This window comes from Molossus molossus, unplaced genomic scaffold, assembly GCF_014108415.1.
Source record: "Molossus molossus isolate mMolMol1 unplaced genomic scaffold, mMolMol1.p scaffold_m16_p_1, whole genome shotgun sequence".
Classification (NCBI taxonomy): domain Eukaryota; kingdom Metazoa; phylum Chordata; class Mammalia; order Chiroptera; family Molossidae; genus Molossus; species Molossus molossus.
This window is the reverse complement of record NW_023425344.1, coordinates 61377301-61400375: the sequence shown is the minus strand read 5'-3', so window position 1 is coordinate 61400375 and position 23075 is coordinate 61377301. Positions and strand designations below refer to the sequence as shown.

The 23075-nt window shown below is 41.1% G+C and overlaps 2 protein-coding genes, 1 non-coding gene and 1 pseudogene across 8 annotated transcripts in view; 2 read left to right on the top strand and 2 right to left on the bottom strand.

Moving 5' to 3' along the window:
* Positions 1 to 437, bottom strand: part of ENOPH1 (enolase-phosphatase 1) — a 49276-nt gene extending 48839 nt beyond the window's left edge. The window contains exon 1 of one of the 3 annotated variants that reach the window (XR_004959306.1): positions 120 to 435. Coding sequence is in view for 2 of the 3 variants with exons in the window: in XM_036259529.1 (XP_036115422.1) it covers positions 120 to 203 (84 nt within the window). In the remaining variant the exon portion in view is untranslated. Of the gene's footprint in view, positions 1 to 119 lie in introns of all 3 variants that reach the window. The other 2 variants (XM_036259529.1, XM_036259533.1) reach the window with 2 other exon arrangements.
* Positions 438 to 832: 395 nt separating this feature from the next.
* HNRNPDL (heterogeneous nuclear ribonucleoprotein D like) lies at positions 833 to 7004 on the top strand. 4 transcript variants are annotated; one of them, XM_036259516.1, is made up of 8 exons: positions 833 to 1798; positions 2585 to 2753; positions 2856 to 3017; positions 3502 to 3633; positions 3735 to 3849; positions 5049 to 5219; positions 5493 to 5585; positions 5959 to 6064. In XM_036259516.1, the coding sequence occupies exons 1-7, from the start codon at positions 1356 to 1358 to the stop codon at positions 5549 to 5551; spliced, it is 1251 nt and encodes a 416-aa protein (XP_036115409.1). In that variant the 5' UTR covers positions 833 to 1355; the 3' UTR covers positions 5552 to 5585; positions 5959 to 6064. The 4 variants fall into 4 exon arrangements, with proteins under 4 accessions (XP_036115409.1, XP_036115399.1, XP_036115414.1 ...); XM_036259510.1 differs by lacking the exon at positions 5959 to 6064 and adding an exon at positions 6740 to 7004 and having other exon boundaries at positions 1077 to 1798; XM_036259506.1 differs by lacking the exon at positions 3735 to 3849 and having other exon boundaries at positions 1055 to 1798; positions 5959 to 6836.
* A 9669-nt stretch (positions 7005 to 16673) lies between these two features.
* On the top strand, positions 16674 to 17154 carry LOC118627577 (annotated as a pseudogene).
* Positions 17155 to 22538: 5384 nt separating this feature from the next.
* Positions 22539 to 22647, bottom strand: LOC118621160. The gene has a single exon (XR_004957640.1). It is a non-coding gene; the product is annotated as a U6 spliceosomal RNA (small nuclear RNA).
* Positions 22648 to 23075: the final 428 nt, after the last annotated feature.

Here is a 23075-nt window from a genome sequence, read left to right as displayed (position 1 = left end):
TGCAAAGCCACACCGCCTCTCCTACCTCTCGTGTCTCTACTGCAAGGTCTGCAATATTTCTAAATGTTATGAATTGTTTTTAAGCGCAAATAACTTCCCCGCTCCCTTCCGCCGCTCACCTTCACGAAAGCTGTCGGGGTTGTGGTACCTTCGATATCTAACAGGATAACAGTGACTTCGGCGGGTACCGAAAGCACGACCATTTCCCTACCGGATGCTACCACGGGAATCGGCCTACTGGTAGGGAGGGCGGCGCCGACTGCACCCCCAGCACCGTCCTGGGCTTCTGAGAGCTCCGTAAGAATCTCGGAGCGGTCAACCGAAGGGAAGCAGCACGAGGGGAAGAGGCCACCTCCACGCCACTGAAGTGGAAAATGCAGCCTGCCGCGCAAGGCACCTGAACTCCGAACTGCCCAGGGCCGGAGGCCGAGACCACGTGGTCGGGGAAAGAGGCTGGCCTGGCGGAGCTCCGAGGGGGCGGGAATAAGTAAAGGCGTCGACGCCGATTGGCCGCCAGAGAGCCTGGAACCGATCGATCAAATTGGGCCTCGCGTGGGCGGGAACAAAGCGAACGCGGGAGTCCAGTGCGCGGGCGCGCGCTCTCCGCAGACTGGTTAAGCGAGCGTGAGAGGCCCGGGGCACGTGCAGACGGGAGCCCCGCGAGAGGCGCGCCGGGGATGTGAGTGCCCCCTGCCCTCTAAGGCACCTAGCCCCCACCCCGCCCACTGCGTCCGCTTTTGCATATTTACAGTAATCTGACCGGGCCTGCGCCCTTCCTCCCGTCCTCAGCCAGCGAGAGGCCGGGAGGCGTCCTGGTTGGCCTGACTGCGGTGGCCCAGGTTCCGGCGGATCGGCTACGGAGGCCCGCCGCCCACTCTCGGCTCGCGCGCCTGTAGCAGTAGCGGAAGAGGCGCCGGCGCCGCGCCACTGCCCGTAGGGGCCGCCGCGCGCCCGCTTCCTGTTCGGCTGGTTCCAGCCAGCTCCAGGACAAAACACGCTTGCGCGTGGCGGACGGGCAGGCGCGCTCGCCGCCTCATCCGTCGGTGCCGAGCGCAGTCCGCCTTTTTCTGGAGCAGGCCGGCCACGCTGCTAATCGATAGCAGCCGCCGCAGCAGTTCCGCACTGGGGGACCGAGGGCGGAGGAAGGCAGGGTTGACGGCTGTTGCTAGGAGTGGGCTGGATCGGACGCCAGAGACAAAGGCTCTCAAGGCAAGAGGGACTTGGCCCTGCGACGGCGCTGCTCGGGATTTTTGAACCCAGGACTTTTCGCCCCTTCGTGTTTCTCTTCTGACGCTCCTCTCATCCTAAGCCCGCGTTCCCTCACCCGCCACCTCGCTCCTCATCGGAGGGCCGCGATGGAGGTCCCGCCCCGGCTCTCCCATGTGCCGCCGCCATTGTTCCCCTCCGCTCCCGCTACTTTAGCCTCCCGCAGCCTTTCCCATTGGCGGCCACGGGCGCCGAGGCAGCTCGCCCCACTCCTCCCTTCGCTCGCTCCCAGCTCTGCCCGACAGGGGGCGCGCCGGGCCCAGCGCCACGTCACCGCCCAGCAGCCCTCCCGATTGGCGGGCGGGGCGGCTATAAAGGGAGGGCGCAGGCGGCGCCCGGATCTCTTCCGCCGCCATTTTAAATCTAGCTCCATACAACGCTCCGCCGCCACTGCTGCCGCGACTCGAACTGCGCGCCAGCACCCCACGGCAGACAGCTCCGCCACCATGGAGGACGTGAACGAGTACAGCAACACAGAGGAATTCGCAGAGGGATCCAAGATCAACGCGAGCAAGAATCAGCAGGATGACGGGTACCACACGCTGTTCCCCTATCCCCCAGCGCGCCGCACGCGCCCTTCGTCCCTCGAGAGCCCTGCGCTGTCCACATTCTTGCCCGGAGTCGATTTCCCGCGTGCCCGCTGGGCCCCACTAGCTTGGAGGGAAGAGGAAAGTAGGAGACGGAGGAGCTGACTCGAGAGGCCCGGGGAAGGTGGGGGAAGGGCGGAGAGGTTGGAGGCGGAGGGCGGCGGCGGCGTCTGTGTCCCGAGTGCGCAGGCGCCGCATGGGGCCCATGGGGGAGGGGCCCGCCGCGCCACATGCTGCAGCTGCCGCCGCCTCTTCATTGTGTCTGTTAGGGCTCCGCGCGGTTTTCCTGGGAAGAGTTTAGAGAACTCTTGATTTGGGAGCCAGTGTACCAAGGTACGCAGATCCCCAGGAACGCATTATGATGAGTTCTTTAGGTGGAATATTGGCTTGACAGCTGAGGAAGAAGGTGGGCCAAAATTGTGAGGGATGAGTTTAGGAAGTTGGATTTTCTAAAGTAGAACAAACAATGTTCAACATTTTGTTGGCCTTGGCCTCGTTTGACCTTTGCATTATGCAGTGTGGAGAACAAGCTGTAAGATGTTTTGAATGAGTGATCTCGATGGGATTTTGGAATTTTTGTGGTCTATTGATAACGTGTATCTGAAAACGTGGATTAAACTACTCGAGCATGTTGGTTAAACTTCCCCTACTTATTTCATAGTTAAACGTAATCTCAGAATTGAAGTAATCGTTTGAGCTGCTGTTAACCTTAAAAATAACTTTATTTCTAGTAAAATGTTTATTGGAGGATTGAGCTGGGATACAAGCAAGAAAGATCTGACTGAATATTTGTCTCGATTTGGGGAAGTTGTAGACTGCACAATTAAAACAGATCCAGTCACCGGAAGATCAAGAGGATTTGGATTTGTGCTTTTCAAAGATGCTGCTAGTGTTGATAAGGTAGGAATGTGTTTTGCACGGTGGTGGTTTTTGCGTGCGTTTTGCAAATTGTTTGGAGGGTTGGTTGTATATTGCTGTCAGATTAAATAAAATGTCTTCTAGGTTTTGGAACTGAAGGAGCACAAACTGGATGGCAAATTGATAGACCCCAAAAGGGCCAAAGCTTTAAAAGGGAAGGAACCTCCAAAAAAGGTTTTTGTGGGTGGATTGAGCCCAGATACTTCTGAAGAACAAATAAAAGAATATTTCGGAGCCTTTGGAGAGGTGCGCTGTGTGGTTGTTTGTGTGTGTTTTATATTTGATGTGTATATAATATTCATCCTGGGCCCACTTCTTATAGAACAAATTCATATGTCAGGTGAGGATGGACTTAGATTAGTGCTTGGGTTCCTTCCAGTCACCATACTTTAATCACTGCTTTCTGTGCTGTAATGAAAACCAATTTTTAATTTATTTTGGTGAAAACATGGATGCTTTGGTGTGGTCAGTGTTTGGACTTGTTAATTAGTGGCACCTGTAGGGTATGAAATGATATTAAATGAAGTTTTCCTCTCCCATCTAAATAATTAATAGATAAAATAAGTCACATAGTTTGGTGTTGGTATTAAGTATTAGTAGCCTGTACAGAAGTCATCTGATTAGAATAACATGCTATATTGAAGATTATGATGGATCCTGTGGTATTCTAAGACTTTTTGGTAGCTTTTTACCATTACTGGATGATCTTGAATGTGCATCTTGATTTCAGATTGAAAATATTGAACTTCCCATGGATACAAAAACAAATGAAAGAAGAGGTTTTTGTTTTATCACATATACAGATGAGGAGCCAGTAAAGAAGTTGTTAGAAAGCAGATATCACCAAATTGGTTCTGGGAAGGTAAAGCCATTTTAACTATTTCATTAAGTGGGAATTTTGAGTTTCATTTTATTAGTGAAATAGTTTCTCAATCTTGTTTGCTTTTTTAAATTGGCCTATAGTGTGAAATCAAAGTTGCCCAACCCAAAGAGGTATATAGGCAGCAACAGCAACAACAAAAAGGAGGAAGAGGTGCTGCAGCTGGTGGACGAGGTGGTACTAGGGGTCGTGGCCGAGGTGAGACTTAATTCTTGGGAAATGACTTGATAGTTTAAGCTGTAAATTGGTAAATGTGAGTAAGTCCGTAAGAAAGTAAAGCTATAAATTGTTTCTCAACATAGAAAATGCTCAGTTGAGTGGGTGGATTTTTGGTTTTAATGAATTGGTTGGTTTCACCTTTTCAAAAAATGGCCACTGTGAGTGTCATCATTGATGGGAAAATGATACTATTAAATGCAGTAACAATTATATGATACACTATAGTGATAGGTTTTCTTGGGTAGGAGTTCTTTTAATTTTTTTGGTATGTGCCCCTAGCAGGATCCGAACTCAGGACTCTGCTCTGCAGGCCAAGGCTTCAACTGCTGAGCCAATACCGCCCAGGGCTGGGCAGGAGTTCTTGCTTTGAATTTTTTTTCAATTGATTTTTAATTATGTTCTTCTTGTTATTAATCCTCACCAGATATTTTTTCCGTTTATTTCTAGGTAGAGTGGGGGGTGGGGAGAAACATCAATGTGAGAGAGATCCATTGATTGGTTGCCTTCCACACGTGCCCTTGACTGGAATCAAACCCAAGACTCTTAGGTCCTTGGGCCCAAGTTCTAACTGCTGGGCCAAACCAACCAGGGCTCCAGTTGACTTTTTTTAGAGAGAAAAACATTGACTTCTTTGATGTTCCTTCTACTCTTTTAGGCATTCATTCATTGGTTGGTTCTTTTTTTTTAATCCTCACCCGAGGGCATCTTTCCATTTTTTTTTTTGTTTGGATTGGGTGGGGGGGGGGGGCACATCGAGTGGTTGCTACTCGCAGGACCCAACCAGGGCCAGGGACAAACTGCAACAGAGGTACATGCCCTTAGCAGGAACCAAACCCAGGTCTCTGGACCGGAGGCCGACACTCTAACCGCTGAGCCAAACCGGCCAGGGCTCATTGGTTGATTCTTGTATGTGCCCTGACTGGGAATTAAACCTGCAACTTTGGCATATTGAGATAATGCTCTAACCAACTGAGCTACCCAGACATGGCCTATGAGTTCTTTAAAGTTAGACAGTCAGTCTGTCTTCACCTTTGTACTGATTTTCCATTAAATTTAGGAAGCCTAATACTGGCACAATTGGACTTTCTGCCCGTTTTGTGTGTGCGTATGACACATCATTTTATGTTAGGATTGTGGAGTCAAGAATTGTTTCCTGACTATATTGTGCATTGTTTCAGGTCAGGGTCAAAACTGGAACCAAGGATTTAATAACTATTATGATCAAGGATATGGAAATTACAATAGTGCCTATGGTGGTGATCAAAACTATAGTGGCTATGGCGGCTATGATTATACTGGGTATAACTATGGGAACTATGGATATGGACAGGGATATGCAGACTACAGTGGTAAGAATATTTAACTTAATTTTATAACCAGTGGTATTTGGTGTTAAATTACAATTGCATTCTAAAATTGTTTGGGTTTTCCATTTATTAAAGTTACAGAAATTATGGTTATAAATGTTCGAGAATATGTGATTAATTTATAATGGCTGTTAAAATCTGAGTATTTTCATATTTGGCATGCAGTTTTATATGTTTAATAATTTTCAAGTGTATTTATATAATGAAAACATTTCATGAAAACTGTCTTAATATAATTTTTGTCTTGCAAAATAGGCCAACAGAGCACTTACAGCAAGATGTCTCGAGAGGGTGGCAATCAACAAAACAATTAGCAGCCATTCTAAAATAGGACATTGGAGAAAACAGGTGTGTATAAGAGTACAAGACACCAGTGGAAATGTCTAATTTAATTTAAAGATCAATAGACAAAATAAAAACAAGTTAAAAACAAAATATTGCGTAGCCTGTTTTTACTAAATTGTTAATTTTTAATTGCTTTATAAACCTGTTTTGCCTAAAGTGTCTATAGATCTTTAACTTTAAAGTTTCACTTCACTTTCTTTAGTATTACAGAAAAACTTAAAAGTTTTTCTGTTTGCTTTGTGTACCAGGTGGTCTAGAGGAATAATTAAACATTTTTAGAACTATTAACAGGTAAAGTACTGAAATGGGTACAACTTAAGGAAAACACGAATGTTGTCTTCTAACTCTGACATTATACCTTGTTTGTACCCGCCAGCGGGAACTTCATTGCAGGCCGTGTGTCACCCTGACCACGTCTATCTCTGGGGGTCGCACGTTGCGGGCAGAGCGCAAGGCATACACCAGAAAACGCTGTCCTGTGGTATGGTCTCTTCCAACTTCATGTACCAGCGTAAAGATTAAAGTGGAAAACTTCAGACTTTGGCTTCTTTTTTAATCTTTTTGGAGATTAAGTGTCTAAACTTAACTTAAATGGTTTTTTACAGGAGTTAAAGTACATAAATGCCTTTTTACAGCTTAATCATTTTGGTCTTCTGTTTAGTGTTGTATTTCAATTGTGGAGCCTCATTTTAAGTGTTCATTCTTTAAGATTTAATGCTTGCTTTTTCTTTTTATAGCTAATAGTGAAATCTACAAACCAAAACAAGAACTTTAAAATCTGGGATATAAATTAAAGATCATATGCACATAGCAATTTTTCTTAAAATAGAAAATCTTATTAGAAATTGAAGTTTGTAAAAGCATTTTACTTGGTTTACTAGATATGCGTCTAGTAGACTAATCTAGCAGAGTTCAACCTGTGGATATGGGAAGTTGTATTCCCAGATTCTTTTCTAAATAGATTTAAATTTGATAACACTTGGGAACTCCAGGATGGCTTTATAAATTACCCAAACTGCATTTTGCCAATGAATATGCATGTGATCTTTAATTGAAGAAAAGAATAAAGTGAGGACTTAAAACAATTCATGAAAGTGGACCTTTGAAAGCTTGTCAATGTTGTACAAATCTAACTGCTATTTTGTTTTTGTTTTTAGGAGGGGATTGCTAAAGTAACCATCTGGCAGGACGACATTGAAGATTGGTCTTCTGTTGCTCTAAGATGATTATTTTGTAAAAGACTTTCTAGTGTACAAGACACAACTGCGTCCAACTGTATATAGCCGCCAATTAGTTTTCTTTGTTTTTACTTTGTCTTTTGCTATCTGTGTTATGATTCAGTGTGGATTTGTGTTTATACAAATTTTATTTGTATGATTTCATGTTAAACTTCAAATAAATGCTTCCTTATGTGATTGTTTTTCTGCGTCAGGTACTAATAGCTCTGTAAAAGTGTGATTTTAAATAAGCAATAATTAAGGCACAGTTTATTTTGTAAGGAATTTTTGGTCCATAAGGAGAAACTCGTCCTTATGAATAGCCAACTACAGTGTCATCCTGTTCCCCATTTTTGTTAGATGTATTATATGCTTCCACTCTTCATTTCCCTGTTAACTGAGGCTTTCACCACACTTCTAAATAATGTGGTTTCCTCTCTGTGTATCTGGAGGGGTTGGCATTGAAGTCTCTCATGTTATAGTCATAGTGTTGTGATTAGTGGCAGCTTTCTAGTAGACCATGAGTCTTCCAAGGATTATATTCTGAAGAAAAGTACCCCTTTAATGGCACAAAGCATGTTGGTAGCTCTATTTATGAATAGAAAAGGTTTTCTATTCCTGTCTCTGGGAAGCCATTATGATTTGCTAGATATTTTTAACTTAATCAGTGGTCTGTTAGAAAGGCCTTTAATCATAATACCATGACTTTAATTCTTTTGATCAAAAGTCCAGATATACCCAGGGGAAAAGCACTGTTAAACTGGTAGGAGTTCTACAGTTTTGATAACTTACAAGTCAAGAATTGTTATATTATCACAAGGATTTTGGCAGATAGGTTTGAGCTTATTAAAATTAGAGCAAAAGTTAGGTTATGGTACTTGAAGTAGTGGCTAAATTAGTTGTAGTCCATTATGTCACAGCCAGCACCAAACTGGACAGTTTTCTATTGGGGCATTCTTAGGAAGCTATATTGGCTGTTAATGTGTGAACTCTTAGAAAAAGCCACGTCAGTAGCTTTTGTTTTTTAGTGCAGTTAGTGCATGAGCTGAGTAGCTAAACATACACATATTCAGACATAGGAAGGAATTGTGGGAAAAGGGGTATGCTTTAAGTCTTATTAACATGCATATCTTAAGTGTGACCAAGTCATGTCATTACAACAGATCTTTCTGGTGCATTAAAAAGCAGTTTTAGCTCTAGATTTTGAAGGATTTTCTGGGTAAGTCCAAGCTTTGAATTTTACATTAAATGTAGTTATTGGATTTAAGGTTTTAAGTTTTGTTTTTATGGTTCTATGTTAGCCAGTAGGATTGGCGTCTTAAAGTATAAACTTTTTATGCCGATGAACCTGCCGTTTTTTATTTGGTGCCCGCAACTTTGTTCCAATGATGTTTGTACTTGCTGGCCTATCAAGTTGCAATGCTCTTGGCCTTGTTTTGCTCCTGTTTTCTTATTTTGACCTTAAACCTAGGCCAAGTACCAGTGTTGGCTACTGCAAGGGATTCTGCTTATTTAAACGTACAACCCTAGGGAACAGAAGGGATATTTTCATTTTGTTATGTCAAAGTCGGTAGGTGCAGTGTCTTTAGGGCAGTGAATCCTGTAAGTTCATGATTAGGTGACAAGTTGACATTGAGATTGTCCTTTCCCTGATCAAAAATGAATAAAGGCTTTTTCAACAAAATCCAAACTCTTCAATCAAGTCTTGATATATATGACTTAACAAATACACTACATCTAGAAATGAGTGAGACCTTTTACAAAGAATTGGAGGGGGAATGTGTATGTTATGCTTTGCATTTATGCAAGGTGCTTTGGAACCTAAGCTTAATTCTGATTTTAGGCTCTATAGATGTGAACATGTAAATATGAAATATATGTGCCAGGGCTAAGTGCTCTAGACACTTCTGTTAGGATGAATGTAAAGTTAGTATTAAGGTTTCATTCTAAAGTACTTAGAACTAAGCTGATTTGATAAGTTAATAATTGAAGTGGTGGGTGGGGGTAGAAATTCTAAAACACTCAACTATATATATTGTTAAATATGCTTCCTGAATTGTTTTAATGGTGTTCTGTGGAGTATTCATCCTAACAGAAACCTTATTAACAATTAGTCAACATTATTCCATAGTTTCATAGCTGTGTGTCTAAAATGAGGAATATCAAGAATTAAGATGTCTTTTGGGATACTAAGCATGGACAAGCAGAGCTTTTATTTCATTCTCTTCCATACATCTTTTTCATAATGGTGACGGGCCCAACCCTTTCCTAATCTTTAATTATAAAACACCTATCTGAAAAATTCACTACCAAGATTTGATAGGAAGTCCACCACAAAATGTTAACTTTGCACTGATTGAAAAGGTAATTCAGGATACTGCAGGTATATAAATAAATTTTTAGTTGGAGATGAGTATATATTTACATCATTTGAATTGATTCTAGCATTAAGCAAAAAAAGAAAATGTCATTCTTAATCTTGACTCCAACCTAATAGGACTGCCATTTACTGTGGTCTCAACTTTTTGAGCAAAAGCAATTCAACTTTATCTTTAACATTGTCATTCAAAAGTGTATTAGCCATAGCTCTGGCCAGTCTGGCTCACCCACATACCAAAGGGTCGGGGGTCAATTCCTGGTCAAGGGCATGTTACCTGGGTTGCAGGTTGGATTCCCAGCCCCAGTAGTGGTCGTGTGGGAGACGACCAATATGTTTCTCCCTTCCTCCATTTCACTCCAAAAAGTCAATGTAAAAATATCCTTGGGTGTGGATTAACATACAAAAGTATTACCCATAAAAATATGGGCTGTTCTTTTAGAATTGGTTGGGATTTTATATATATACATTTTTTTTTTTAATCTTTTTTTTTTAATCCTCTCCCAAGGACATTTTTTCATTTTTTGTTCAGACAGAGTGGGAGGGAGAGAGAGAGAAACATCGACATGAAAGGGACACATCGAGTAGTTGCCACCTGCACAACCCAACCAGGGGCCGGGGACAAACCGCAACCAAGGTATGTGCCCTTAGTGGGAACTGAACCCGGGTCTCTCTGGACCACAGGCCAACGCTCTAACCGCTGAGCCAAACTGGCCATGGCGGGATTTTATATTTTTGTCTTGAAAGAGTCAAGTTGGATGTGGAGTTTCAGCAAGTTTTGGTGAAATAAATTCATATTTGACTTCTCAACCACATTTTATAAACTAGGAAAGAATACAGTGGTCTGGGTAATGAATATCCTGAAGACTGACTTCGTGTTACTTTAAATAGTTTATCTCTGGTTTTACTCTATCAGTATCCAATTACAAGGTAGTACCACTTGGCGAGGCATATCATAATCACATGGTGGTTGGACTGAGGTATAGCTTGAAAACAATCTCTAATATGTTACTTAAAATCTAAGAATTTAAAAAGACAATGCATAAGGTGGTTTGTCAAAGATCAGCACAAGTTAAAAACATCTGAGAAACACTATCCTTATCCTGCATACCTCTTCAGACAAAAATAAAAATGTACATATGTAAATATATAAATATAGGTCCAGGGAAATTACAGACTTTTAAAGCCATTTAGCTTAAGAGGTTCTTGATATTGTTTGCTTTTATGGCAAACCGACTTAAAATTTATTTAATTTTCTGTTACTGATGAGTTGCACAAAGGGAGCTTCTTCAGCTGATACTTGCGTCATCAGTGTGAGTGCAGAGAGAGAGTCACGCTTTGTGGAGAGAGTCACGCTTTACACTGAATTTAACCCTTAGACATACTGTACACTTTTATTTCTTGTTGAGACTTATGTTTTTCTACATATTATATACAAATTAGGCCAGTAAATAGGCATTTTCTGGGGCTTGGAACGAATTAATCCAGTTTCCATTATTTCCTATTGGTTTCATTGCTTCGGTTCTCGAACAATTTGGTTCTCGACCGTCCTCCTGGAACGAATTATGTTCGAGAACCGAGGTATCACTGTATTTGTGTTTATTAGCTGGTGAATACTCATATAGTGTTATTCTATTGATGAGAGAAATGGCCAGTCTCACAAAAGGCCCTGTGCAAAACCTTGATTAATCCCCTGATTTTTCAAGTTTGGGAAGTTAGCTAATTGAAAATACTAACTCACTATGTTTTGGAAACTTAAATTTCTATCTGGCTACTATTAAACTATCAAACATCTCTGAAGCCTATATTATGAACAGAAATGTTTGTTCTGGGAATGAATTTTAAGCATTAAGACTGGTCAGCAGTCTTGAATACAGTTAGTTTGTGAGTGCTGAGATCTTTTGAAGGAAAGTAGGATTTTATTACAATTGATTCATTCTTGTTCCTCTGATAAACTGGAGCCACTGCTTGTTCCCATGAAAAATAAGTCCTATAGAACTGACAGTGATTATCTAGGTTGTTCCTAAACCATAAGACATTTGGGACAAACTTAGTTTTTCATAGACTACGTAAGCAGAGAGAGGAAAAGAGGGTGTGATAGTGGGGACTAAGTGGTATTGGGCTAGTTCCAACATTTTTCATTACAAGGAAACATTAAATATTTTCTCCCCATGGACTGTATGTTTTGAATAGCTGTACTTGACAAATAGAATATTGTTCTTATTATGTAGTGACATTTCTGTTAATCAAAAGCATATATATGGCTGTCAGAACTTCTCTTATAGGTGATCATCAGCATTGTACCACCAAGTTAATATAATGCCAGATAAAATGAAAGAAACAATTTTTGTTAGTTTGTGCTGATTTTTCAATATGTGATTTATATCAGACTTTTAAAATGTTGAAAATAAGTCCAAGAATTTTCATCACTACAGTAGTCTCCTTATCCTTGGTTTTGCTTTCCCCAGTTTGTTACCTACAGTTCAAAAATATTAAATGGGAAATTCCAGAAATAATTCATAAGTTTTAAATTGTGCACCTTTCTGAGTAGTGCGATAAAATCTCTCTCTCTCTCTCTTTTTTTTTTTTTTTGGTACGTGCCCCTAGTGGGAACCGAACTTGGGACTCTCTAGTTCGCAGGCCGATGCTCTAACCGCTGAGCATAACCAGCCAGGGCAATGATAAAATCTCAAGCTGCCCTGCTGGGATGTGAATCATCCCTTTGTCCAGTGTGTCCCCGCCTGTCATACTTAGCTGTCTCAATTATTGGATCAACTACTATGGTTTCACAGTGCTTTTGTTCAAGTAACTTACTATACTTAACGATGACCCCAAAGCTCAAGAGTTGTGATACTGGGAATTCAGATATGCCAAAGAGAAGCCTTTGGCATACAGTACTGTAAGTGAAAAGGTAGAAGGTCTAGACTTAATAAATAAAGAAAAAAATGTATGCTGAGCTTGCTAGAATCTACAGTAAGAACAAATCCTTGAAAATTGTGAAGGAAATAAAATTTGTTTGCTGAGACATTATATTCACATAACTTTTGTTACAGTACATTCAGTGTTCTATTTTATCATTAATTATCATTACTTTCTTATGCTTAATTTATACATTAGACTTCATCATAAGTATATATGTATAGAAAAACAGTAAATATCAGGTTAGGTGTTATCCACAGTTTCAGGCTCAACTGGGGGTCTTGGAATATATACCCCTCAGAGAAGGGGAACTTCTAGGACTTTAGAACCATACTTAACCACATTATTGGAGATAAGAAAAAGAAAAGGCATTTTTGAGTATGCATTACTTTTATAATATAGAAAAAGTGATTTTAAACACTTGGGGTAAGGATACAATTAAAAATTTTCAAATATTTGCATTTGAAATAAAAAAATTACACCTTTGGTCTCATTGATTTTTTTTTTTTTTTGCATTTATCTTCAGATAGAGCGGGAGGGAGAGAGGGAGGAAGAGAGAGAAACATCTACGTGAAAGAGACACATTGAATGGTTGCTACCCACACGACCCCAACCCGGGCTGGGGCCAAACTGCAACCAAGGTACATGCCCTTAGTGGGAACTGAACCCGGGCCTCTCTGGTCGGAGGTGGAAGCTCTAACCGCCGAGCCAAACCGGCCAGGGCTCATTGATTTCTTTATTGATTTTAGAGAGACAGAAAGAGAGAGAGAAACATCGATGAGAGAGAACATCAGTTGGCCACTTCCTGCATGCCCCCCAATGGAGATGTGGCCCACCTCCTGGGCATGTGCCCGGACTGGGAATCGAACTGGTGACCTCTTGGTACATGGGTCGACACTCAACCACTTAGTCACACCCGCTGGGCTTGATTTATTTGTTTATTTTATTTTTTTATCCTCACCCAAGGACATTTTTTTGTTTTTTCAGATAGAGTGGGAGGGAGAGAGAGGAAAAGAGAGAGAGAAACATCGACGTGAAAGGGACACATTGAGTGGTTGCCACCCACAAGACCCAACCAGGGCTGGGGACAAACTGCAACTGAAATACATGCCCTTAGCGGGAACCGAACCCAGGTCTCTCTCAACCACAGGCCGACGCTCTAACTGCTGAGCCAAACTGGCCAGGGCACCAATCTAGTCTTATTCTTAAACATTATAAGATGACTATAAATTAACAGAATGTGCAAATGCCATATGTCATATATGCCATATGTCATGTCATATATGTTTTTGTTTTACCAGCTTAAATTCGTCAAAGATAATGTATACTAAAAAATGTATACTAAAAAAATGAGAGAGATATTTCTTAGTTTATTGTCTTTTAGGTTTCTCTGTGTCTGGAGATAACAAAAGTTGGTTACTTTGGATAAGGGTAATAATTAACAAAAGAATGAAGACTATACTTATAATAATTACAGAAAAATATAAGTATGTATACAAGATAGTGGATATAGCTTATCTGTTTTATAAATAAAATATTGGTTTATTTAAATGTAATTTCAAGTATTAAACACATTGATTTAATATGCTTATAAGATTAATTTTATCTTTAAAGATAAAGCTTTAATTTTATAAAATATCTATATACTTATGTAATTATATGTCTAAATATACACATATAAATGTACATTATGATTAACTCAAGAATCCTCTGTAAATGGTTAAAAAAAAAATTAAAATGTAATCAATGTCAGTAGCTTTGTTCATTTAAAAATAGCTGACAGCCCTGGCCAGTGTGGTTCAGTTGGTTGAACGACGTTCTATACACCAAAAAGTTACTAGTTCCATTCCCAGTCAGGGCATATACCCAGGTTTCAGGTTCAATCACCAGTGTGGGAGGCAACTGGTTCATGTTTTTCTCTAACATGGATGTTTCTCTCTCTCCCTCCCTCTCCCTTCCTCTCTTTCTAAAATCAATTTTTTAAAATTATATTTAAAAAGAACTTACAAATTCTTTACTACAAGTTGGTACATGGATGATATTCTTTTTTAAAAAAATAAGTAAATTAGAATTGATTCTTTTTTGGAAAATGACCAAGTCAGTATCTGCACAGACACCAAGATGTTCTTTTTAATCACCAAAATATTCTTTTAATTCTCTGGACTTCTAGAATACTCTTGAATAATTTTAACCAAAAATTCCTCACTTTTAAGTTAAGTTCCTAGCAATCACTGTTCCTTATTGCTGTGGTTTTAAAACATGTACAATAAGTATGTCCTAGGTTTTAAAATCTATGACTTCTGCCTGGCCGGTGCGGCTTAGAGGTTGAGCATTGATCCATGCACCGAGAGGTTGCTGGTATGATTCTCAGTCAGGGCATATGCGCAGGTTGTGGGCCCAATCCCCAGTGGGGAGCATGCAGGAGACAACTAATTGATGTTCTCTCTCATTGATGTTTCTATGTTTCTCTCCTTCTCCCTTCCTCTTTCTCTAAAATCAATAAAGAAAAAAAAAATGTTTGTTTTTTTTTTCTAGAAGGAGGAAGACAGAGAGAGAAACATCAATGTGAGAGAGACACATCAACTGGCTGCCACCCACACGACCCCAACCGGGGCTGGGGACAAACTGTAACCGAGGTACGTGCCCCCAATGGGATCCGAACCTGGGACTCTCTGGACTGCAGGCCAATACTCCAACCACTGAGCCATACCAGCCAGGGCAAAAAAAAATGTTTTTAATCTATGACTTCTGTTCATATATATATATATATATATATATATATAGTCTACTCTGAAAATTCTTCTAGATTTTGTCTTTACTATATTAGTCCCTACATTCAGAACAACAACAAAAAAATGTAAGATGTCTTTTGTGCTTAAAATATCTTTGGGCTTTCTGGGATGGCCATCAGGTAACACAAAGATTTTTTTTCCTTCACCTTACAAAAAGAAAGGATAACTGAAAATAATTTTGTTTGTGCATTCTTTAAATGCTCCTTGAACCACAGGAAGAACTAGTTTCTTTTTTTTATCCTCACCTGAGGACATTTTTCCATTTTAGTTCACATAGAGTAGGAGGGAAGGAGGGAGAGAGAGAGAAAGAGAGAGAAACATTGACGTGAAAGGTACACATTGAGTGGTACACATCTGCGGGCTGACATTCTAACTGCTGAGCCAAACCAGCCAGGGCAGTTTCTTTTTTTTCTTTCTTAACCAAATGACAAATAGTAAAAATACAGAAAATAATAAAAAATTCATACTTTATCAATTTTCTATAATGTATACAAATATTTATTTTAAAATAGGTATTACTTTTTCAATTAGAAAGTTAAACTATCAGTCAAAAACAGTTAGTTTAAGTTACTTTGTCTGAATCTTTCTTGTAAAGTCACAGTAAGGAAACATGGAATAAGAAAATCAGAGTCAGCCAGTAGGGATAATTTATGGACTATGGAGATATGACTGGAACAAAGAGGGGTTGTGGGAATCTGGTGTCACAAAGATGATTTTGGGTTGTAGAAGGTGGAAGATGTTAGGAAAACAAAAGCTGGGAAATTTAATTTTTCACAGGGAAATGAATCAGAAAAACTGCTGTGGATGCAGCACAGAACAAGCGAACAATATGGTACCCCAGGGATGAAAGAGAAGAAAAGAAGAATGCCCGTAAGTTGTGGACGGTAACAACCAGCAGTTTTCCTGGGTGTTCTTCCTTACTAAGGATGACTAGGTCTTTCTTCATGAAGTGAAGAACCCTGAGAATTCTGGGCTGGAAATGTCAGTAGATCATTTTACCTATTCAGAACTCAAATTTCCACTTTTATTTTGAGTTTAGAAGAGTGATGTGCTTAACATCACTGAAGTCCCTGGGGACTTCTTAAATGTACAGTGTTTTAGTCTAAGAGAGGGCCTTTCTGCACAGCAAAAGAAACCATCAACAAAATGAAAAGGGAACCCACTGTATGGGAGAACATATTTACCTGTGGATACATTTGATAAGGAGTTGAATTCCAAAATATATAAAGAACTTATACAATTCAACACCAACAATCCAATTAAAAAATGGGCAAAGGACTGAAATAGACACTTCTCCAAAGAGAACATACAGATGGCCAATAGACATGAAAAATGCTCAATGTCGCTAATCATCAGAGAAATGCAAATTAAAACAACAATGAGGTATCATCTCACATCTGCCAGAATGGTTACCATTAGTAAATCAAGCAAGTACTGGCGAGGATGTGGAAAAAAGAGAAACCTAGTACACTGTGTGTGAGAATGCAGACTGGTGCAGCCACTGTGTAAAACAGTATGAAGTTACCTCAAAAAACTGGGAATATATCCTAAGAATCCCAAAACACCAATCAGAAGGAATATATGCACCTCTGTGTTCATAGCAGCATTATTTACAATAGCCGGGATCTGGAAACAGCCCAAGTGTCCATCAGTAGATGAGCGGATAAAAAGCTACGGTAGCCCTGGCCGGTTTGGCTCAGCAGTTGGAGCATCGGCCTGCGGACCAGAGAGTCCCGATTAGGTTCCCGCTAGGGGCACATACCAAAAAAAAAAAAAAAAAAAAGCTATGGTATCCCATTCGCTGACACTAGCGGGTGTAGCAATAGCAGACCTCCAGCTGCAGCTGGTGGGGGAGGGGGTGGGCGCATCCACAGCTTCCCGGACTTCTCCACCTCCATCGTGCTGTTCAGGGACATCTCACCCCTCCTGAAGCATCCCGACTCCTTCCGCGCTTCCATCAGCCTCCTGGTGAACTACCTGAAGAAGACCCACGGCGGCGGCAAGATCGACTACATCACCCGCCTAGACTCTCGAGGCTTTCTGTTTGGTCCCTCCCTGGCCCAGGAACTTGGCTTGAGCTTTGTGCTCATCCGAAAGCAAGGAAAGCTGCCGGGCCCCACTGTGTCCACCATGCGTGCAGCCTGTGAGCTGCTGGGCCAGCTGAGAGCTGAGGTGTTGGAATGGTGAGCTTAGTGGAGCTGACCTCGATGAAGGGCAGGAAGAAGCTGGGGACTGTGCTCTTTTTCTCCCTCCTGCAGTATGAGTGACCTCGATAACCCTGCCCCACACCAACTAGAAAAAGGAGAGGTCCAGCTTTAGTGGCTACAGTGATCTCCACTGGCTGCCAGGGGGAACTCGCTGCCCACCTGGACTTTTCTATCCATTTCTGTGGTTGAGTGACTTATCCAGCACCCAGGGACCTTCCTGCAGGTTCTGGAAGTACAAAGGCCTGAAGTCAGTAGCCCAGGGCAAAGCCAAGCCCAAGCTGCTCAGGTTCATTTACAGTGAAATAAGAACATGAGTGATCAAAAACAAAAACAAAACCAAAAAAAAGCTATGGTATATTTATACAATGGAATACTACGTGGCTATAAAAAAGAAGGAACTCACCCTTTGCAACAGCATAGATGGACCTGGAGAGTATTATGCTAAGTGAAATAAGCCAGTCAGAAAAAGACAAATACCATATGATCTCACTAATATGTGGGATCTAATGAACAAAATAAACTGACGAACAAAACAGAACCAGAGGCATAGATGGATACATGGAACAGACTGACAGTTGTCAGAAAAGAGGCGGGGGAGGGGGGACTGGATAAAAGAAGGTGAAGAGATTAGCCAAAGAATATATATGCATAGCTCATGGACACAGATAACAGTGTAGTGAAGGCCAGGGGAAAGAGGGGTGGGGTTGGTTGGAGGGGGTAAAGGAGGGGAATGGAGGACACCTGTAAGAGTGTCAACAATGGCCCTGGCTGGTTTGGCTCAGCGGTTAGAGCGTCGGCCAGTGGACCAAAGAGTTGTGGGAAGACAATAAATAACCACTGTAGTGTTATTTTTATAGTAGGATCAATTCAATAAAATATAGGCAGCCACTACAATTTTAGGTATGAAAATTATGCAGCAATATAGGAAATATGTATGACATAATATCTAACGAAAAAGTCCAATATGCAGTTCTATTTTACATTGTAATTTCATGGTTTAAAAGCAAACACATAAGAAAAAAACTGACATGAAACACTTCATGAGTGGTTATATTAGAAAGGTAGTCTTATGAGTGATTTATCTTTATTGTCATGGTTTTTCAAACCAAACGATTTTTTAATGATTAAAAAATTATAGCCCTGGCCAGACAGCTCAGTTGGTTAGAGCATCATCCTGATACACCAAGGTTACAGGTTCGACCCCTGGTCAGGGCAAATACAAGAATCAACCAATGAATGTATAAATAAATGGAACAACAAATCAATGTTTCTCTCTCCCTCTAAAATCAATCAATCAATCAACAATTTTTTTAAATTACAGTTGAATTGTATGCATTGACTATTGCCTTTTCTTTCCAAGTTTTCCGACTCTGCATAGTCACCAAATAGTCATCCAACCTCATGTCACTTCCTTTTTTATTTTATTTTTTTTCTGACAGAACTGGTTATTATATTAGATTAGCAAACTACTATACATACAGTATTTCCTGGTTTTATCATAGCATTTGATATATCTTTGCTCTTGATCAAGGTTCTTTGGGTTACAGTAACAGAAATTTAGATTTTCTCATGTTAAATTGTGAATCCAGGCGAACCAGGAGCATTGCTTATAACTCAAGGAGTAATTTCAGCTGAGGACAAAAGTTAGTGACTGGTATATCATCAAGGACCAAGGCAGTTACCATTTGCATCTTGTCAGGAACACATGCTTTCTGGTCCCTGGTTCTTTGTACACATCTGCTCCATTCTCTCTTCCCTTCACACCCAAATCTATGTTCTCAACTTCTCTGATTCACATAGTGCAAAAAGGCTGCTCAATTTCATAATCAAATTTCTCCTACCTCCTGCCCTTTGCCTAAGTACTTAGAGACCCAGTACCCCGATTCAATTCCCAGGAGAGAAAATCTAGTTGATTGCTTGAGTCAGATGTCCACCCTGGCTTTGGCTTTGGCAATGGAAGTAGGGGTGGGATCATCTAATATAAATTTGGCTGCAAAGGGGCCACCCTTGGTTGGGGTAGAGTTCAGAGAAGGAAGTCATGGCTTGGCAGACAACTCAAAAGGTGTTTACTACCTGAGTTTCTCATGAGTTCTCAGGGTTAAGGTGCAGAACAGGAGCTGGTTGAATAGACAAGATGTTAAACTGTAGCTGGTTAAATGACCACACGCCCACTTCAGTGACATACTGCTGAAGGTTTCTGGAGGGAGTGTGCTCTCAAATCTTATAAGGAGATCTCCAGTAGCATCCAAAAGGTTCTTTGTGGGCTCTGTCCTGATCAACATTTTTTTGTTTGTTTGTTTGTTTTTTTGGTTACATGCCCCTAGCGGGAACCAAACCTAGGACTCTCTGGTCCGCAGGCCAATGCTCCAACCACTGAGCCAAACCGGCCAGGGCCTGATCAACATTTTTTTTTAATTAAAGTTTTGCTTCCATGTTCCCTAGTATACTTAAATCTTTTTTTTAATTTTTTATCCTCACCCGAGGACATTTTTCCATTTTTTGTTCAGGTAGAGGGGGAGGGAGAGAGAGGAACAGAGAGAGAGAGAGAAACATCGATGTGTCACATCGAGTGGCTGCCACCCACACAACCAACCAGGGCTGGGGACAAACTGCAACCGAGGTACGCGCCCTTAGCGGGAACCGAACCCGGGTCTCTCAGGACCGCAGGCCGACGCTCTAACCGCTGAGCCAAACCGGCCAGGGCCTTAAATCTTTTCTATCTCCACCCCGTCCATGTTCTCAACTAATGACAGACTTCTTAACTAGCTGAGAAAAATAAAAAGAATCAGAACTAATTACCCATTTATCACCAAACCTATCGATCAACCTACATCTGTACTCATATAATCTTCCTTTGTTCAAATGGAAGAACCATCTCTATTCCCTCTTGTGCAGGGGATACCATCTCCTCTCACCTACTTAAGAAATTGGCTTTTGCAATTACCCCCCCCACACACACACACCCCATTTCCACCTACATCACCAGTTTTTGTCTTTCTACTGGATTATTATTACCATCATCATATAACAATGGTGCAATGAAGGAAAAAATCAGCCCCCACAAATAGAGCTATGTGGGATCCAGACTGTCAGCTAGTCATACAGTTAAACTATCAGCTGACTAAAAAAAATGTTTATGTTCTAGTCCTCTTGAACAAATACTGTATCACTTTTGAGAAATATTTTAGCAATCTGACCCTCCTGCCTCCCTCAATTAAGGACCCTTGTGGTGACATTCAGACCACCCAGATAATCCAGGATAATCTTTCCATTTCAAAAGCCTTAATTTAATCATAGCTGTGCTATCCTTTTCGGCATGTGAGGTAATATATTCACAGTTTTGGGGGATTAGGATGTAGATGTCTTTTGGGGCCATTATTCTGCCTACCACAGTAGAGGAAAAACTGTTTTTGCTGGCAAGTAAGGCTCAACAAACTTTTGGGGTTCAAGGTTCTCAGCTTCATTTAAATCTGTCCAAATGTCCCCATCTAATTTTCAGTTCCATTTTTTCCTGATCAATACTTTAACCTTAACATAGATCATGCAAATAAATTCAATTTGCTTTCTTTTTTTTTTATCCTCACCCGAGGACATTCCTCCATTTTTTGTTCAGGTAGAGTGGGAGGGAGAGAGAGGAACAGAGAGAGAGAAAGAAACATCGATGTGAAAGGAACACATCGAGTGGCTGCCACCTGCACAACCGACCAGGGCTGGGAACAAACTGCAACCGAGGTACGCGCCCCTAGCGGGAACCGAACCCGGGTCTCTCAGGACCGCAGGCCGACGCTCTAACCGCTGAACCAAACCGGCCAGGGCTCAATTTGCTTTCTAATTCAGTCATCTTCATGACCACTTTTTGGACTTTTCAGAAATCTTGACCCTGTGGTTATATTAGGTAAGGATTCCCCCTACCCCCCAAATCAGTAAGAAACTTTCTGGTTCCTTAACCAGACTGCAGTAGGAATTTACACCTTGAGCTGATAATTTTCTTTCTCTAAGTTCTCCAGTGTAATTTGAAATAGCCACCCCACTCCACAGTCCTTGTACCCTTTATTTCTACTATGTTATCACATTGCAGCAATTTCTTAGTAGTCCCAGGTGATAATTAACCATTTACCATTGTATGCCATGGACTACTAATACCTTTATTACTGGCAATGGGGTCCTTTAAATCAAAAGGTTCAGAAAGCCAGTTCCCATCCTTAAGGTTCTGTGCTTCCTGGAAACTACTTATATTACCAATAACTAGGTGTAGTGAAGAAACAAAGCCACTGCAATTATTCTGGAATAGAGATTTAATGTAGGGACTGAGGATTAGGTGAATGTAGGAGAAGCTGGAGGAAATAAAGGTCTGGGAACTGCAGCAAAAGGATTAGAGAATATTTACAATGACTGGATGAAGCATTGGAGCAGACTGAAGAAGCCAGAACTCATGGAGAAATATAAAAAGCCAGAGCTTATGAAAGAGTTAGAGAAGCTGCCATTTATGGTCACCTTGACCGCAAACCAGGAGTTTGCACAAAAGTCTGAGAAGCCATTGTGTTTGGCTGTCACAACTGCAATGTGAGAGTTTGTGGCGAGATCTGAGAAGCTGGAAACTGCCACAGTCCCCTGGGAGAAGAGAAGTCTGTGATGCTGCCACAACTTCCTGAGAATTCAAACATTTTTTCTCTGCCTTCTTAAACTACTGTGAGTATCTCTCATTGGCACACTCTAACTCAGAGCCACAAAGGAAGGAGATTCTGGGAAATGTTCCTAAAGTCTCTGCAAAGCAGAGAGGGTACAAGTCAGGTGGTTGTAATGCAAAGCTGACAACCAGCAATTCAGCAGTTAGAATACTTTTTAAAAAAAATTTATTTATTTTTTATTAATTTTTGTTACAGATATTTCTCCTTTTCCCCCCACTGATTCCCCCCTCCTCCTCCCTCCCTGCCCTGTCCCCAGTCTGTTGTCCATGTCCACTGTTCATGCATACATGCATATAAGTTCTGTGGTTTATCTCTCCCCCACCACCCCCTCTTCTGGGGATTGTCAGTCTGTACCCCACTTCCACGTCTCTGGAACTACCCCATTCCTCAGACTGCTATGTTCATTATATTCCACAAATAAGTGAGATCATATGATACTTGTCTTTCTCTGTTTGGCTTGTTTCACTTAGTATGATACTTTCCAGGTCCCTCCATGTAGTCTCAAAGGATAAGAGATCTTTCTTTCTTACAGCTGTGTAGTACTCCATTGTGTATATGTACCACAGCTTTTTTATCCATTCGTCTACTGATGGACACTTGGGCTGTTTCCAGATCTTAGTGATTGTAAATAGTGCTGCTACAAACACGGGGGTACCTATATTCTTTCTGATTGGTGTTTCAGGCTTCTTAGGGTATATTCCTAGAAGTGGGATCACTGGGTCAAATGGAAGTTCAATTTTTAATTTTTTGAGGTAAAAAAATATGGAACGCTTCACGAATTTGCGTGTCATCCTTGCGCAGGGGCCATGCTAATCTTCTCTGTATCGTTCCAATTTTTTAGTATATGTGCTGCCGAAGCGAGCACGCAGTTAGAATACTTTTGATTTGGAGAGATAAATTGGCAAGTTAAACTGCTTTAACTGATAAAGGGAATTTACCAATCAACTAAGTCTAGAGGTAGGGATAGCTATGGGCAGAAATTGATTTGGTAGTTCAAAGAATGTAACCAGGACCTGGTAACCTGTCCTTCATGTCTTGGTAACTCTTCTTTGCTGTTTGATCCTAACTTCACAGGCATCTTTCTGTTGCAAAACGACCACTGTTGAGTGGTTCCCTCAGCTACATGCTTCTCAGTTTGGAAGTGATCAGTCTGTAGGAGATATTTCTTCACTCAAATATCAAAGTGAAGTTCTTCAATGTGATTGGCCAATTTAGGCCTAGTGCCCTTCCTGAACCAAAAGATATGACCAGGGGTGATGAATTCATTCTAATTAGTTGACTTGTTGTTCCCTA

Bases quoted from the DNA above. Each gene is read 5' to 3' on its own strand.
- HNRNPDL (XM_036259506.1), top strand. From the start codon at position 1,356: ATGGAGGTCCCGCCCCGGCTCTCCCATGTGCCGCCGCCATTGTTCCCC. The intron at 1,799-2,584 runs GTACCACACGCT...CTTTATTTCTAG, and splicing joins AAGAATCAGCAGGATGACGG to TAAAATGTTTATTGGAGGAT. The intron at 5,586-5,958 runs GTGTGTATAAGA...TGTACCCGCCAG, and splicing joins TAGGACATTGGAGAAAACAG to CGGGAACTTCATTGCAGGCC.